The sequence below is a fragment of the Marmota flaviventris genome, chromosome X (genome assembly GCF_047511675.1).
Source record: "Marmota flaviventris isolate mMarFla1 chromosome X, mMarFla1.hap1, whole genome shotgun sequence".
In the NCBI taxonomy this organism is placed as follows: Eukaryota; Metazoa; Chordata; class Mammalia; order Rodentia; family Sciuridae; genus Marmota; species Marmota flaviventris.
In genome coordinates this window covers 130723507-130742170 of record NC_092518.1, presented here as the reverse complement: position 1 = coordinate 130742170, position 18664 = coordinate 130723507, and the positions used below count along the sequence as shown (strand labels likewise).

The window sequence follows — 18664 nt, the reverse complement described above, 5'->3', positions numbered from 1 at the left end:
GTTCCAGAATCCCATCCGTACACCACATTACATTTAGTTGTTACAATTAATTTTTGTGCATTTTTTAGGAAAAAAATTTAAAAATGAAAGTATAAGAGGTAAAATTTTAAAAATTTCTATTAAGTAGGAAATATAATTTCACTAGAGAACAATTCATCTTAATAATTTACCTCTTTAAAGTAAGCTTTTTTTAAATAGAATTAAATGGCTTCAAGTGTTAGTTCTCTTAGATAGCTTCAAGTACTTTTTAAGAATGGAGGATTTTTAGGGCTGGGGGAGTAGCTTAGTTCTAGAGCACTTGCCTACCATATGTAAGGCCTCAGGTTCAATCGCTGGCAATAAAAAAAAAAAAAAGAGAAAATGATCTTTGATGCTGTATCATGATGAAGAATTGGACTTTATAGAAGTATAAAACTAATTCTTTAAAATTATTCAATTTGAGATCATTTTTTAAAAAATTACTTCTTTGAAGGTCCATGGGGGCCATACCCAATAATGGCTAGATAATAAACTGGTTATTCCTAAATAAGCCTGCATGACAGACTGAACTATTTACTACTGACAAGACTGAAAGACACATCTTTCCAAACTCTAAAAATAAGCTACAGTGATGTTATAAAATCTTTTATTTAGGTAAGCAAACTATAAAGAAACATAAAACTATCAAATGTAAAGTCCTCTACTATGAATAGTTTCACTGTTCAGTTTTTAAATATATAAGGAATGTATCCTGTTCCACTAAACAAATGTTTTATTTTACATATACAAATTTTTAAAATATACTTGCCTTGATATGTTCCAACCAATGAGTAGACTCCAAACTGGACAACCAATGAGATTCTTCTACATTAGGATAAACAATGTCTTTCACTTTTTTTAAAGATTCCCGCATAACATGAATATTATGAATGTCTAAGAAGGAAAGTTCTATGTTATGATATGCATCATCACTTTCATATCCTCCTCCTGTTGCCTATGAAACAAGACATACAAAACAATAAGTTAGGTTTTATATTCTATCAGTAAGTTGCACAACTATTTCAAGAGTTATTTTTCTTTCAAATCTCAACACAAACCCCTCCAATTTAAATAAATAATTGATGTGACTTGACTTCCTAACCAATAGTCAGCCTAAACATTAGTCATACTTTGAGTTAGAAAAAAAAAAGACAGAAGGCAAGCAATTTTCTGGGGATTCATGAGTCAAAATTCTTCAAAGTACACTGTAATTACTAGCTGTTCTTCTAGATCTGGAAAGAAGTTCTGAAAGATCCTTCCCCTCTCTTATCAGCTTTGTAGCTATAATATTACTTACTCGTCTGGGGAGGTGGAGGCAGTGAAATTGAGGTAGCAGCAGGCACCCCTGGCTGTGTCACAGTACTCACATAGGACAAGATAAGTTAGAGGAAGATGACAGGCTTTGAAGTCAAACAGACCCAGGCCAATAATGAGAAAACAAACTGAGAGATGCTATTTAAAGCTAGTGGAATTTAAGTCTAATGTACCTTCAAAGCTGCATCTTTTCTATTACATCATGACTACCTCTCTGCTATGCAAACATGAAGGACAGAGCACTGCATGTAGTGTGATCTCAAATAACACAAAGTTCCTAGAGGTGACAAGATGGCCACTACCTAACATAGCACCTGCAAGTATTAACTTGTCAGGGGAGGCTTTGGTTCACTTCCAAAGCATGGTGAAGAGTGTCTGTTTTCCACATTGACAGAAAGAACAGTAGTGGTTTTGTTTAGGAACCTGGCTGTACTCTGCTTAAATGTTTTTAAATGCCATAGGACACATGGCCTCAGTCCCTTTAAGAAAAAGTTCTGGGGCCGGGGTTGTGGCTCAAGTGGTAGCGCACTCGCCTAGCATGCATGAGGCACTGGGTTCGATCCTCAGCACCACATAAAAATAAAATAAAGATATTTAAAAAAAAAAAAAAAAAAAAAAAAAAAAAAGAAAAAGTTCTGACACTTGAAAAGAAAGCAACATTATGCTAAGTTCTGACTGCTTCTAGGAGGAGAGCAGGGAAACATCTGCCTAGGGCCAAAGAGGAAAGAGGAAGACCCCAGACAAATGTGCCTTCACTACAACATGGCTTTTCTTTTTCTTTATGACAGTGGAAGGAATATAAGCTTGTATCCAGGTTGGGAAGGGACAAAGTAACCTACAGTTTTGTTTTGGAGTTTGGGTATTTATAGAGAAGGCTTCCTGCAGTAGAAGGAAGGTTCCCACTTGAACTTCCAACCTGGAGACCTATGTAGCCAGCCAGAGGCCTTTGATCTCTAGACTCTAGGTAAGGAAATATATTCAGGCAAAAATATCTCCTTAGCACTTGCTCTAAGCAGCATCAGTAGTAAGTAGACAATGAACCTTTGCCTTGCTGTTTTTAAAGAGCTGTTAGCTAATAAATAAGAAGACAAATGGACCAACTTCCTGGCCTCTTGGTTATCCAGGCCTCAGGGAAGAGTGTCGGGAGAGGCACTCCTGTCCTCCTGGCAGTCACTTTTGTAAAATGCAGCAGAGAGTGTGGAGGAAGGGGCCGGCCTATGTTTTGATAGCTTTGAAAGTATGTAATACAATGACACAAGTCAGCCTCCCAGCAGAGGACTTGCTTCTTCTGCACGTGTGCCTTTTAAATAATTATGGTGGTTTTCAAAGAGATCCTTGACACTAGTGTTCCTTTCATAAATAACTGAAAATGTTATGTAAAAATAAAGAAAGAAAAATACACTTTTTACTCATTGCCAAAGCTTCTGACAAAAGAGACAGTAATATGCTTCCACTTTAATTCATCATGATGTATTGCCACAAAAATAGAAGTGGCTTAGTGCTACATCTTAGCAACAACTGAGTTTTGTTTGTTTGTTTGATTTAAAATGATGTGATGTTGGGGGCTACATCTTGGATTGTAATTTCTATATATCCATGAGGGAAGAGCAATTAGGGTCAAAGAGAACAGAAGTCAGAAAGGGTAAAAATCAATTAGTCAAGCAGAGACTGAGTTACCCAAAGTTCAAATTCTCCAACTCTGGTTACTTTTGAAACCTTCTCTTTGGTTTTCCTTTCTTTGACAGAAAGAAACAACCTAAATTAACTAGTACAATGGTATGAAGGTTCAAGGGCCTGTTACTATAGATGTACATAATAAGGGGACAGATATGGCTTGGGGAGGAGGGGAACCCAAGTGTGGTTTCTGAAAGAATGATCCAGAGCTCTTTAAGGCTTAGTTTCTTTCCCCTTAATATTTTGCTTCCATTCATTCCTAAGAGGACTAGAAACAGAGGCTCATTTCCCAAATGTTAAAAGGGCACTCAAGAATTCTGTTGTCATAGAGTTAATATAATGAAAGCATGCATTTCACACATTTTAGTATCTTAAAATATTCTTTCTAAACACTCATTTTAACGCCACATAATATCTGTTTCAGGCCAAATACATGGAAATATTGCATTTATACATGTATTCAGACCTAATTATATATGAAAGTTAATAGAAGCGTAATATATAAAATTAAGGATAATCCAAGAAGGCACTTATATTTAACTTCCTAAATATTTTGTAATTTTATTATAATTTATATTATATTATATTTTATTATAATTCCTAATTGACTTATTTAAACTTCCTGATTGCTTTACATATAAGTTCAAAATAATTTCTAAACAAAAAGCAACTGTGGTAACACTTATCTAAAAGTACATATGGGGTGAAGGGTCTCCCCAGGACTAAATGTATAGGATAGATGATTCATGTGCAAATAATGCAGAGCTGAGCCCCACACTCACCCACAGTCTGGCACACCCTAGTGGAGAAAGATGTCACAGATTCCATTTAGGAAGCTGCTCTATCTATCTGGGCTGATCAAAAACTTGCTTTGCTTTCAAGTTCTTGATGTGTGTTCTGAATAATTGAAGATGCCATATAAATGACCTTGGAATAAGCAAAGTATTAAAGATGATGAAATTTAAGCCTACAGCTGATGAGAAACAATAAATCTGAAAGGCAGAATGAGAGTGGGTAACTCAGGGCAGGCCCACTGTGAGCATTTGTGACAGCTGGCAATGATAGGAGGAAAAAAACAAAAAGGAGAAATCAAAGGTAAAAGGGCCATTTAGTACAGAAGCAAACAGCCTTCCACCATGCAGCAGCTTCTGAGGCAATAACAGGCAGTTACTGATGTTCAATGATGACCCTAATCAATTTCAAGTACATTTGGCATATTCTGCTTAAGCAGGCAAAAAAAAAAAAAGATTAACAAAGATTTGTTTGAAAATATTAAACTTCTATGTATGTGTGACAGGAAAAATCATATGTGTGGATCTATTCATTACTTGAATTATATTAATAAGAATGTACATTTGAGTGTGTGAGTGTACGTGTCTGTACAGTTTGGACAAAGCTACAAATTTAAGATTTTAATAATTGCAGCTTTCCACAATTTCTTACAGATGCCCCACTAGTACAATGAGAGTGATAGACCACAGCCAACGAGCTCCAAGGACATTCTAACTTGGCTGAGATTCAAGACAAAACTCAAGTTCATTATAGTTTATAGTTCTAGACATGCCTATTTACCTAAAGTTTATTTTCCTTTGATTACACATACATACACACACACACACACACACACACACACACACGGTTGTAGATGGACACAATACCTTTATTTAATTTACTTGTTTTTATGTGGTGCTGAGGATTGAACCCAGTGCCTCACACATGCTAGACAAATGCACTATCACTGAGCTACAACCCCAGCACTTTCATTTGATTTTAATCAAACTTTTAATTAATATTATTTTCTATTTAAGAACACTAGTTTTCTTAACTACTAATTTAAACTCATGGGCTTATAGTCCCAGCTAATTGGGGGCTGAGGCAGCAGGATCATTTGGACCCAGGAGTCCAAGGCCAGACTGGACAACATAGGAAGACCCCATCTCAAAAAATAAATAAATTAAAAGTAACAATAAACTCATGTGTTGACATACCATTGCAAAACCATTCAAAGAAGACACTGCACTCTATGTGAGCTAAGTTTCCATCATATCATCAAATGCACTCACCTTGTTGGCCACTGCATTAACACTGGGTCTTGCATCATATATTGTGAGTTTAGAAATCTGTCTATTAGTTTCCCTGATCACATCGAGATATTTCTCATCATCTTTATTTCGTTTACCACTCATACCAACAAGAGGCTGACTGCAACGCACAATGACCGTCTTGTTTTCTGGATGAATCCATGACAGCACCTATGGTTATTTCAAAAAGTTTAAACTATCAAGAAACCGAGTCTCAGGAAAATAATTAAAAATGAAAAAAATAAAATACTAACCATTATGAAGAAGTGAATCTGTTTGCAATTTCACTGTGTAAGTACCCAGAAACACATGTTGAACACTGAGGACTACTCAGAATCAGACAAACCAATTATCTGACTGGTCCCTTATTAATTAGCACCAAGAAGTTACATGTTTATCTCAAGAAAGTTTTATCACTTAAAGGTAACAGAAAGCTTCTGATATTATTTTAATTCCACAGCTTGCACTAGATTTGTTATCATATGGAAACAACTTCAGCAATAAGTGACAGAGGAAATAGTCTCTGTTATAATATGTTGCTCACGATATTAATGCACATCTACAGGTCATTTCCCCAACAGTTGCAATTGCAGGAAGAAGAAAACTTAAGGAAGCAAAGATTTTGGACTGCCAAGAGAGCTGCCAGTCTTTACAATGCAGTTTGGAAGATTTCTCTAACCCTTTTGATGCCCAGCTTCCTAGCTTATAGCGCATGAGAAATGAAACACGTGAAAAGAGTTAATAGCATAACATCCTGAAAACTACTGAGCTGTACACTTAAGCTTGGGAATGCTCAGAGGGAAGTAGATCTCTTGAAAGTGGAGAGGCCTATTTCTAATGTTCTCTAGGACCACAGGATAAATAAAATGGACAATAGTAAAATATTTCAAAATAGCTACTAGAGAGGATATCAAATGTTTCCAGAACAAAGAAATGATAAATTTCTGAGATGCCAGGCCAATTAGCCTGATCTCATCACATTCTACACACATATTGAAATGTCACAGTGTATCCTCTAAATATGTACAATTACTATGTGTCAATTAAAAAGGAATTATATGTATAGATATAAATGGATGTGTGTATATACATATTTGTATCTAAACATATATACACACATGCATATATATAGATACAAATATGTATTTATATATATGTATATTTATGTATGTATATGTATATATAAAAACAGAGAACTGCAGAAGTATGGCATAGTATAATATGTGGGCTTTGTGGGCTTTGGGGTCATGTGCCAGCTCTAAACTCAGGCACTTAACTCACATCCTCTCTGGTTTCTTTCTCCTCTTTGGTCAAATGGGAAGAAAAACAGTGAACACAGAGGGCTACAGGGAACACTGGAGTAATGCCCTTAAGGTATGCAATGTTTAAACACAGACTCAACATTAGCTTCTAGAGGCGGGGCCAGCAGCTAATAATGTCATGTCCAAAAATGAAATGCAGACACAAGAATAAAAGAAGTATAATCATTTGGGCATACTTAATATAAAATCAAATACCAAGACATTTCTGAAGTTGCCTCCCTATGATGGCAAGTGGCAAACATAAATGTTCATAACAATTGATGTTTTATTATGACAATGGACTTCTGAGGAGAGATTATATAATGATAATATTCATTCATTCTCAGAAACAAATAGCTAAGTCCTTCCACGATGCTAGAGGCCATTTAGACACCACTGCATCCCCTGCCTAGAAGTGTGCAGAGGCTCAGGACCAGGGATCTTCAAGAAAGGCACTGACCTGCCCTGAACCTCCCCCTCCTAACCTACAGTGCGAACATGAGCCCTGCCCTGCCTACCTCCTATAGCCCATGTAACAAGAGATGTAAAAGACATAAGACCTCCTTTAAAAAAGCAAATTACTACATATTTGAGAGATTTACTATTTGAGAAAATCTCTTACCAAGTTTGAATTTAACTCGGTCAAAGGCAATGACACTGTCCTATGCCAATGCCTGCTCTTCCCCCCATCACACTTGTCTCTGTGGTGCAATGTTAGGAAATTCCATTCCCCAGAGTTGTTTTGCCTCACAAATTCTTTTGGGGGCATTCTGATTAGATTTTTTTAAAGAACACTTATTATAGAGTTGAATGGGTACAAATAATGCTCATTCCACAGTATCACCTACTATGAGTCATGTTAAAGTGTATGATACTATATTATTCTTATTAAAATTAATATTTTGAATTAACAGATAACTAAGAATGTACACAGAAATTTAGTGACTAAAAGATGTTTACCACAGCATTATGTTTTTTAAAATTTTAGTTGTAGATAGACACAATACCTTTATTTTCTTTCTTTAGTTTTATGTGGTGCTGAGGATTGAACCCAGTGCCTCACACATGCCAGGCAAATGCTCTACCACTGAGCCACAACTCAAGCACGTACCACAGCATTGTTTAAGAAGCAAAAAGTTAAAAAGAATCTAGGTATCTCACAATTGAAAACCAACTAAATAATACATCTACATACTAGAATATGAGTAGATCATATTTATCACTATGTAAAGGTCATCAGGAGATATTGCTGGGAAGAACAAATAGATTGAGATATGAAGCATAGGACAATTCCATTTTTTGGATAAATAAATAAATGCATGGAAGGAAGCCTGGAAGTATATATAATCAAAATATCATTGCTCTCACTAGGTGGCAGACTCCCTTTTGCTTATCAGTATCCTCTAAAATGTCTGAAATGAACATGTACTACCTATAAAGACTTCCACAAAATCAAGACAAACGTGTTTGAGAACAAAGGAATATGTATTCCTAATGGAAAAACTAATGCATTTCTACAATTTCATTACCCACTGATACTTTATATCTTATTTATATGCAAAAGAACAAGCTATTTTTCAACCACTTTATATTTTTATATGGGCTTTTAAAAAGAGCTATCAGGGCTGGGGCTATAGCTCAGTGGCAGAGGGCTTGACTAGCATGTGCGAGGGTTTGATCTTTAAAACCTCATAAAAATAAATAAATTAATTAAATAATTATATTAAAAAAGAACTACCAAAAACTAGTGATTTCACACTAAAGACACATAGGTTTTGAGTGAAAACTCTGAGACTTACATTCAAGAGTCAGATAGTTAGCAAGAATATTGGAAAGGGCATATTACCATGTAAAATAATACTTAATAGTAGAGCATTATAAATATGTAAAGGTGAGGGGCAGCATTGCCTTAATATTTGTTTTTAGGAAAATTAAATGGGTAGCCACTACCCACAAAGTAAGAATAATTAATAAAATGGCTATATAAAAAAGGAGATTTTATTTGTTCTGCAGTGGAGTCCTATTCATTCATTATGATGGGGACCATTGGATCAAGATCACAGAACAGGCACAGTGGCTTGGGCACAGTTGTCTCATTTCCTCTCCTGCCCCATCTCCATGAAATGCACATAGATACATACACACAAATATTTGATATAGTAGATGTGCAATAAATACTGAATGAATAAGTGACAAAACCAATCCACATTACCCTTGCCTGATTGTCCCTATGGGTAAAAGCATGTACCAGCAAGACAACAGGCTAGAGCTAGGATGTGGTCTATGGTTCTGGCACAGAAAAACATTTCCAAGCAGAGCATAAGCCTACTGAACCTGTAACCTTAGCTTCATGAGCACTGATTTCTAATAAAATGAACTGAAGAACATACTTTGAAGTATAATATATAACACAAAGATATGAATCGTCAGAGAATTTTAAAAGTTACAACTCATTTTAGGTTGACAATATACCAAAGTTTCTCACAAATAATCCTTTTAAGGACAAGAATGTCTAAAATTAATAGTTTAAGGCAAGATGACATCAAATCTTAATTTCTTCAACCTTTGTTTCTAAAAATCTACTATTTTGAAACAAAACCCAATGTATTTATTATGACAGATCCTTACAAATAACTGAGGAAAAAAAATCTCTAATTTTTTAGTAACAAAATGTATGTACAATGGAGTCTGACATATCCATAAATATTTAAGGACTAAAAGGAAACTTTGTGAACAAGGTTCAATAATGTGTTACACAAATAATCTGTACTTGACTGTAGGACAAGCTCATCTTAGTAACCACGTAAGAGGTTGAACTTATATACTCTACAACATAAGATAGTGTGTTCTTTCCATCATGATTCATCTGACTTTTATAAAGAGCCTATGACAGGTCAGGTATCGTGCTACAAAGAAGACACCACAAAGAGCCTTTGTGTACATCCTTCCTTCCTTCCACACAGCACTTGGTTCATGTGCCCTCTCCCACATAGAGCTCTTTACCTCAGTTCCTTTTTAACGCTTGATTTGCAGGTGTTGTCTTGTATCTTTTTCCTGTTTGACAAGGTGTTTTGCATTCAGAAGGCACTTGATAATTATTAAATGAAATGAAATTTCAAAAAAGTGTTTCTCTGAATTACCTGATTACTGTTCTTACAGAATAAAAGGCATTCATTGAGAGAAATGTTAATCAAAGTACTCACTGGAATTCGATTTCGGGATCTAAAAGTTGCAACCCTCCTGAGGTCTTCATCTGAGGCACGATAGGGAACCACCAAAAGAGCAGGGTAAGTATCACAGAGCTCATAACATTTATTAATAAAAGTTATCCTCCACTGGTGATTGGGCAAGCCCTGGAGGGAAAAAAAAAAAGCCTCAATGAGCACAGCATGACTTCATCTCTGGATTTGACTTTGGACCTCGTTTCTCCTTTCTAGCATTAGGTGCACATGCCTCTGATCACAAGGTGATGATGACCTACCTATTATTGTAACAAGGGTGTCAAATCAATAATCTAGACAACGTAAGAACACAAGACAAAACACTGGTGATTTCCACGATTCTAAACTATCTTTTGTAAATACAGATTGTTTTGAATTTGAGGTCTTCCTTTATTTCATGACAACATATTCATTATTACTTAGAGAACACAGATAAACCCAAGTTCATCACCCACCCATGCATCCCTGCCCCAAAGAAAATACCATATGCAATATTAATCTCTGTCTAATTGATGATAGAAAAGAGACCAGGCAACTTTCTCTCCCTGCTCAAAACAGACAGAATGCTTCAGTCTGCTCCCAAGAGAAAAGAGGCTGGGCTCATGAAGAAAATCACAGAGGGGAAGTAAAGGAAAACCCCTCTGGGGAGGCTCATTTCGCCACCTCCAATGAGTTTCTTAAATCAAGTTGTTTGGGATTGATGATTTGCTCTCTTTATATATATAGGTTGTGTGAGAAGCAGAGTCATCTGCATTTTAAGCACACTGCTAATGTGATAGGGAGACTCAGAAGACACCTCCCATCTATCATCTCCCAACAAAATTATGTCTACTATGGACAAGATGCAGAGGTGGTGGAATATTCTCTCCCCATACTCACAAATGCACAAATACACACATGAAAGTGAGTTAGGTGGGTGTTTGCTTTGGGGACAGACATTGTACCTTTTCTTTAGGTCTGGCCCTATGTACCACGGACCAAACAGATGTTGAGTCTGATGTTGAGTCCAATTAGAGAGTTTTAAGTCCCATCAGAAAGTTATAAGAAAAAAAGATCGAATATAATGGCAGTCTAGAACAAAATATCTTCAACAGTTCATATATGCATGCAATCTTAAAAACAGGAACTGTTTTTTTCCAAGCTAGAAGCTTTGAACTAAATAAAAGTCTTAATATTGTCAATAATGCTCCAGAAATAAGGTAAATTATTTTAATACTTAATGTTAAAGAGGTCTCCAAAACATGCAAAATGTTTTAATGGTCTTCCTTCTACCTCAGTAGCCGGTCCAGAACAGAGATCATTAAATAAGAGGTATACACAGCTTTCACACACTCAACAGTCTCAAACTGATCTATGGAAAGAATAGGGCATACTACCTCACCTGAATATATAAAAAAATGGAAATCAACCCAGGTTCGTGGTGGGATAAGTAGTGGTTAAAGGCTCTTCTCAAGCCTATGGCTCTGCAGTTTTGTTTTACATTCACTGCCTTTTCAAACATACCATGGGGGCTTGATCTGATTCTTCAAGTTCATTCAACAAAATTTTCCAATTATGTGAAGAGCTTTGTAGAAGAACTATGAAAAAATCCATTGTGAAATTCCTAGCTACAGATTTGGTTATACCAGAGGTCAAATTGTGGCTCTTGTTACATAATATATTCCCAGTCTTCTCGAAAATGCTGTGAGAGATCTTTGTCCCTGAACAGCAGCAATGTAATATCATGCCTCTTTATTACAGAAAATAAACATGCATCTAGGTGAGGTTTACATAGGAGAGCAGTATGATAATTACAATATCTACTCATCAGTGTTCTCGTGGAAGTTAGCCTTATAGGAAGACAGTACGACTTCATTTGAATCTTTAGTTCAGAATGAATGTGATTTAAATCTAATGGCCAGTAATAGTTAATCTCCCCAAATTAGAAATACATAGCAACATGAATCCAAGTAAGGTATAGAAGTTTGATTTTTTTAGACTCAAAACATACAATTCATTTCATAAACAACACAAAACTGATGTTCTTCATTTAGGGAAGGAAACAGTTGGAATGTGGCAGTGGAACAAGCTTATAAGTTACACAGTGATAGAACGAGCTACATGCCATTAAAAAGATATTTAGCAAGGATGTTATTGGTTCTCAGAAGGCATGACTGATGACATTGTGTCACTATGCATATTTGAGATGCAAGACATACCAGATAACAGAATCTATCAACTTACCTGCCTTCTGTATTCTTCCACTGGATTATAAACAGTCCACCCATCCACGTTAAACTTCTCTTCATTTAAAAATGCAAATAATGGCTAGAAAAGGCAGAAAGCAACAACAATAAAAAGAATTTAATGTTCAATGTGAAGGAGCAGTGTATTAATAGTACATCCTTTGATTTTTTCACAAAATAAATTTCACCAGATTTGTTGACCATGAAATTACAACCAAAACCGAGATATATAACAAACAACCATGAAAAATTCAGACCAGGCTTACACTATTTCTTTCTATCTTGAGTAACAATTACTTTTGAAACCTCAATTTTCTATGGCTGCAAATAGCTCTTTTGTTTTTTAATGCTACTCCAAAAAAAAAAAAAAAAGATTTCCAGACCAAAATGTCCATATTGATTTTAAAGAGTATTAGCGATTGATTAGCAATAGAAGAAAATGAAATTCAAAGTGAATTTTAAGAATTTTAAACAGTGCAACTGTCTCAAGAGTACACTCACACAGTTAGCTATTTAAAGAGAGATAGGACATTAGGAAAACTCTTAATTAACTGCTGACTGAATTTTGAATCAATGTGCTGGTCTCTGTGAAATGACAGGACACAGACCTCTCATCACTTCTCTCTCTATGATCACTCTCAAGGTGCTATTGATGGATTTCCTAGTTTCAAATACCATCTGTACCCTAGTGAACACTGTCTATTGCTCTCCAGCATCCCCTCTGAACTTTGGACATGGCTATCCAAGTGCCAACTTCACAACCTTCCAGACTGCCCTCAGAGGCATCTGGGGAATTCTGAAGCTAACACACCCAAAGCCAAATTCTTGACTCTACCTTACCAATCCTGCTCTTCCCAGTTTCCCCCATTTCAGTCAATGATAGCTCCATCCTTCTAGTTGACTGAGCCAAAAGCTGTTGAGTCATCCTTGTTCCTACTCAGCTACCAACCTGGTCTAATCCTAAACCATCTCTCACTTGGATTATTACAATAATCTCTAACTGTGCCTATCTTTATACCTCTAAGGTCAGAGTAACAGTGTCATAAGTCAGATCAAGTCATTCCTCTGCCAAAATCCTCCTGTGGCTTTCCATCTGGCTTAGAGTAAAAGTGGAAGTCCTTCCAATGGCTGACGTGGCTATGTGCCATCTGGCCACCAACCCCCCCAAAGACATGGTTTGTCTTTGCTCATGACCCTATTTACTCACTCAGTTTCAGCCACACTGACTTCCTGTGCCACTCCCTTGAAGGACCAAGCACGCACCAGTCTCAGGGCCTTGGCACCCACTGTTCCATCTGCCTGGAATCCTTTTCCCTCATGGCTTACTCTCTTAATTCTTCCACATGTCTGATCAAGAGTGACCATAATCAATGACCTTCCCTGACATCTTATAGAAAACCAACACACTACCCTTACAAGATCACCCCCTATTATCCTTCCCCTGTTTTACTTTCCCCTATCACTTATGACCATTTGACTTATTATCTAAGTACTTATTTACTATTGGACCCCACTGTCCCCTTATGTGGAACATGGGCTCCACATAAGCAAACACTTGCTTTGTTCATCTCCTCTATGTCCAATAATGAGAACAGTATCTGGTCCCTGGTAGGCAGCACACATATGAATGAATGACAAAATGAAGCCCTTTCTCTAGATGTGCCAGGTCTCGGTACTTTTCCTCTAGGTATCTCCTTCCCTTTCCCCTGCTAGCCTATTGTTTTGCCTACCAGTATCCTCTCCCTTATGTCACAGGGATTTTCTGGAAAACCATTACCTAGCAGCAAAAGTTTTCTATATTTGAATGACAAGTTTATGGTAAAAACTGATCAAGAACATGCTGGAACCTATTCTCTTCTCAAACACTCCCAAGCATGCAGCATCCTGAGCAGGTCTCAACTTGGGCAGTGCTAGGCCTGAGTGCTGTGTGCTTCACTGAGGCCCTCGCCTGATACCGAGTCCATAGCAATGCTCAACTACCCAGTACCACTGGGGAAAATAAAATATTCCTGTTAACTGAAGTTTAACTCAGGGACTCTTGGTGAAAATAGCGCTAAAACATTAGGTGTGCTTCTTTATTCATAAACAGAATCTATGGAGCACACCTAAGCATTCTCTTGGTGACATATCTTTGCTTTGAACATTTGATAATCTACTGGTAAGTACCTGGAACCGGTAAATGCTCAGAACTGCTGAATGCTATGCTGTTGACATAGTTGTAGATGGCAGATAGTTTGAGATATAAGGATACACAGTCACTCACTTTAGAAGACTTCAACATAAATTTTTTGTTCCTATGCTTTTAGTTATTTGCATCTTTGGCATGGAACTCAAGAGAATATTGCAACCTTTTAAAAAAATTCCTGTTCCTAAATCAACAGCCTAGATAAAAGGTTTTCTCCAGAAAAATCATCAAATATAGTAATGGTATCACCATTCTTTAACTTGCCAGCTGTATTTTCAAGGTAAATTACTATTTCTCAATTGCTCATAATAAAATGCTTTTGTATCCTGTAAGACACTTACCAATAAGTTTACAAAACTGTTATCAGAAGATAAAGGCTATATGACCCCAATAAAAATTATCTCCATAATGTCCTTAATATGCTTAAGAGAACTTAAGCACAAGCAACATTAAATTGTTTTTGTCATTAGCATGAGAATGAGACAGTATCCCTATGGTACCTATGTATCAGGTGGCCTTTCTCAGGAGATTACTTCTACAATGACACTTCATACTGTGAATGAGGTTCAGAGGAGGCAATGAACTGGCATCCTTTACCCCTGGAACATGCCTATTACAACTTGGTGACAGAAACAGCTCCCAGTTGACTCTTCATGCTAAGAGCCAGGCTTGAACCTCAATTATTTCAGGAAAATTTATGAGTCACATATCAAATATTTCTCATTATGAAATAATATGACAATACATCTAACATTGCATCAGAGCTCAGGATGGAAAAGACCAGATGCATAAACCAATATTTCCACCATCCAAATAAATTCACTTCTAATTACAGAAAACCATTTTAAAAAAGCATTACTGGTTAGGGTTTACATGGTGGTTTTTCTTTAAAAACTAGGCTTTCCATAAACTACTTGGCTCAAATGAAGCAAGCATTAACAAAGAAGTAATGCTGAGATTTTCTAAAGTAAAATGTACCAGATATTTTAATTTTCCCTCTTTTTCTTAAAGACTCAGAAAAGAGAACAAAGCAAGAATCTTCAAATACAAGCTGTCAGTGGAGTAACATAAAGGTGGATTATTACAAAAAACAAAACAAACATTAAACATTAAAGCAAGGCTAACAATATCCATTCATCTGAACCTCATTATTAAACAGTGCAAAGCTCCCTGCAAGTGGTGACTCGTGACAAGCCTAATTAAAGCTCCTGTCTGAAAACTATTCAAACCTGAAATTAATGAGTTACATGTCTTGAGGTTTTTAGCTGTCATTTATTTTCTTTCCAGACAAGACATTTTTAAGGCTTTTGGTTGTTTTTAGTACTTTATGAATGGGTTGACATTCTAACAATTGTTCCTAGATGTAGCCTCGGGTGGGTCTGTTTTGACCCTCAGTTCTCGTGGACAGAGCTGGTTCTAGAGCATTTTCCATTCCAGCCACCAAGCAGGAAGTCTTATTTGCCAAGTGGGTAATGGTAAAGTCCACCCATGAACCCTCCAAGCACTGATTTCATTTCTCTGCCTACAGAAAACTCAGGAATGATTCATCCCCAACCTAGTAAAATCTTAGAACAGCGAGGGTGTTGGGTTGAGTGTTGGTGATCAGTAGATGGTCAGTGTCCCCTTTGCAACTTCCTTCTAGGGCCTACTCCTTGCCCACGGCTCTGCCTCAGAATTGGACTGGGGTAGGCCTGGGCCCTCTTTCAAGATGCCATAGGATGCCTGTGCCTTGCCTCACTCATACTGAATCAGAATCTCTAGGAGGTGACCTACCCATGCCCTGGACCTTGGATACACCAGAACCATTAGGAATCTGTAGTGAAGCTATTAGGGGATGCTGTTTTACTTATATTTAGAATGATTTTGAAGTAATCATAGATTTGCAGGAAGTTGCAAAAAAAATGTATGAGGAGAACACATGCACCCTTCAGCCAGCCTCTCCCAATGTAAACATCTTTTATAACTAGAACACAGTATCAAAACTAGGAAACTGGCATCAGAAAACACGTTCTCAAATGCTTAGCCCTTGGCTTCCTTGAGTGAGCAGGTCTTTCTTTATTTTGCTATTAATGTTGGGGTATGTCAACAATTATGATACTGGCTAGTGTAGAGATACCATGCATAGAGACTTTAAAAAAGCAATCATGTGCATTTTTCCCTGATTAAAAATAGCACAATGTAACATTTGAAAAATGTTAAAGGACAAAGTTGAGATGAAAATCTCTGATTTCACACTAGGGATAAAAACAGCTCTGACACAGGGAATATAGCTTGTCATTTCTATTTAGCTACATTTAGCATTGTTGTATCTTATAGGGGAAAAAACTGAAATGACAACAGATTTTAGTTTTCACTTAATTAGCTATTATTTTTAAATAGCACCTTTATAAAGATGCACTGATTTGCTTAAACATCTACAGTGGAGTTTTTTGAATTTAGCAGAATCTTTAAATCTCAAACAATTCCTGAGTTGCCTTTGAGCAAGGAGAGCTATCTATCAGGATTATCCTGTCAGCTCAGGATTCCTCCATCTCACACAGCTCCTTGCTCAAAGACATGCAGTATGGGGTACAGAACTGGAGGTTTGAGAATTAGATCGGTAAAAAATCAATATAATTTCAAATGGGAGACAGTTCAGAAGAAAATCATTTTTATAGTATTCAGAGGAATAAACTGATCAGCTATGTACATTTAAAAGTGTTTTCTTTCAAGGGATGTTGCCATCACATAGTAGCTACTCATCAATGGACATGATTTTCAAGAGGAATATTACCCATTTTTTCATGAACAAACAAACTTGTCTCTGAATACCTAACCTGAAATTTTCAGGGAAACACTCACTACTTCTTTTCTAATCGATATTTGTTATATCTGAGCAAGAATTTATGTGAGTTTTTTTCTAACTTAATTTCTCAAATTGGAGACATTCACCTTTTGAAAAGCTTCCATCTACAATTTAAAGGTGCAGCAATGTATAATTACCTCATTTTCATCTTTTAGATTATGCTTAAGAAACAAGAACATTTAACCTAAGAAAAAATTACTTTCATTGAAGTTGAGGTAGCTAAAATTTTTAAGAACCTGAGGAGATATTGAAATTTGACAAAATATAATTCTAAGATCTTAATGCAAGCTAATGCCTTCAGTATAAGAATTTCACATGACTTGACATAGCAAGGTCATTTACATTAGTGTGATGTACTTATTCTAAAAATCTGACAAAAGTTTCATAGGTCAAAAGAAGCTAGCACATAAATTATCATTTATACTTCCATTTGCATAAATAATTCTCCTGATCCTATTTCTACCACTGACAAAATCTATAATCCTGGGCAAAGTGGTTTAATATTCCTGGTCAGTTACTTTAAAATATATATGTGTGTGTGTGCGCACGCATATGTATATATGAAAGGACCACAATCACAAAAGTACATTTGAAATGTCACTTGAAAACATCTACAATTGTAATCATTTAAGGCTGACATTTATCAGGGTCTGCACATTGCACCTCTTCTCACTGTAATTCTCTCTCCTAGCAATTTTGGCTACATTTATGAAAATGCCAATGATTACATCCAATCCTTCCAAGTAATCCTCTCCCCATTCCAGAACCCAAGGTCTAGGGAGCACCTACCTCCTAGATCTGTACACCTGGTTGTCCCATAGATACTTGTGGCTCAGCAAATGTGAAGGGGATATTTCCCATCTTGGTCCCTGGCCCCACCATCAGCTTGGTTATCCAGGCTGGACTCTATCACTCCATTCCCTTTCATAACTATATTCAATCATCAAATTCTACTGATCTTACAATCTAGATCTTTCTGAAATCCAGTCTCTCCTGTTCCTTTTATTGTTCCATTTCATCACAGAGCAAGGTGACTAACAAAGATCCCCAGAAATGGTCTCTTCCCTGCCTCCATTCTTGTCCTTTAATAGACTACCCCTGCACACAGCAGCCTATGTAATCTTTTTGAAATAGAAACCTAATCATGTCATATTCTAGCTTAAAATCCTTAAATAGCCAGGAGTGGTCTGTAATAGTAACTATTCAGGAGGGTGAGGTGGAGGATCTCAAGTTTAAAGTTGCTTCAGCAACTTAGCAAGGCCCTAAGGAACTTAGTGAGACTTAGTCTCTCAGTTAATAGGGCTGGGGATGTGGGATGTGGGTTCAACCCCTGGTACCAAAAAGAAACCAACCAATCAAAAAACCCTTAAATGGTTCCCTTCACCTTAAGATAAAAAAGCAACACTTCTTGATAAGGCAGGTTGAGCTCTGAAAACTTTGGCCAGGCCTTACTCTGCACTATTTCTTTCCTTCCCCCATGAACATGTGTGCCCCGGGCACCAAATCCCTTGCAGGTCGTCTGGTTTTTCACATTTGCACAGACTGCTCCTTCAGTTTGGCATAACCATTTCTTCCTAGTGAATGCTCATTTTTTTCCCAGAATTTTCCTCTTCTAAGCTTTCCTTTAATACTCCAATGACATCCCATGTGCCACTATACCACATTGATCTGTTTGGCCACATCACCCAGGAAAATGGGATTCCTTGGGGACAAACAGTAGGTATCAACTCTAGATCCCTGAGTTTAATTGTAATGAAGGCTTTCTGTAAATGAAGGCTTGCCCTCTCACACAGTATAACA

The 18664-nt window shown here is 36.7% G+C and overlaps 1 protein-coding gene across 5 annotated transcripts in view; it reads right to left on the bottom strand.

The window, feature by feature from the left end:
- Mtm1 (myotubularin 1) overlaps positions 1-18664 on the bottom strand; it is a 98705-nt gene that overhangs the window by 20730 nt on the left and 59311 nt on the right. For all 5 annotated transcript variants that reach the window (XM_027954506.2, XM_071606340.1, XM_071606341.1 and 2 more), the window contains 4 exons: positions 11833-11916; positions 9592-9741; positions 5070-5258; positions 788-973 (listed from right to left, as the gene is read on the bottom strand). In XM_027954506.2, coding sequence (XP_027810307.1) covers positions 788-973; positions 5070-5258; positions 9592-9741; positions 11833-11916 — 609 coding nt within the window. The remainder of the gene's footprint in view (positions 1-787; positions 974-5069; positions 5259-9591; positions 9742-11832; positions 11917-18664) is intronic.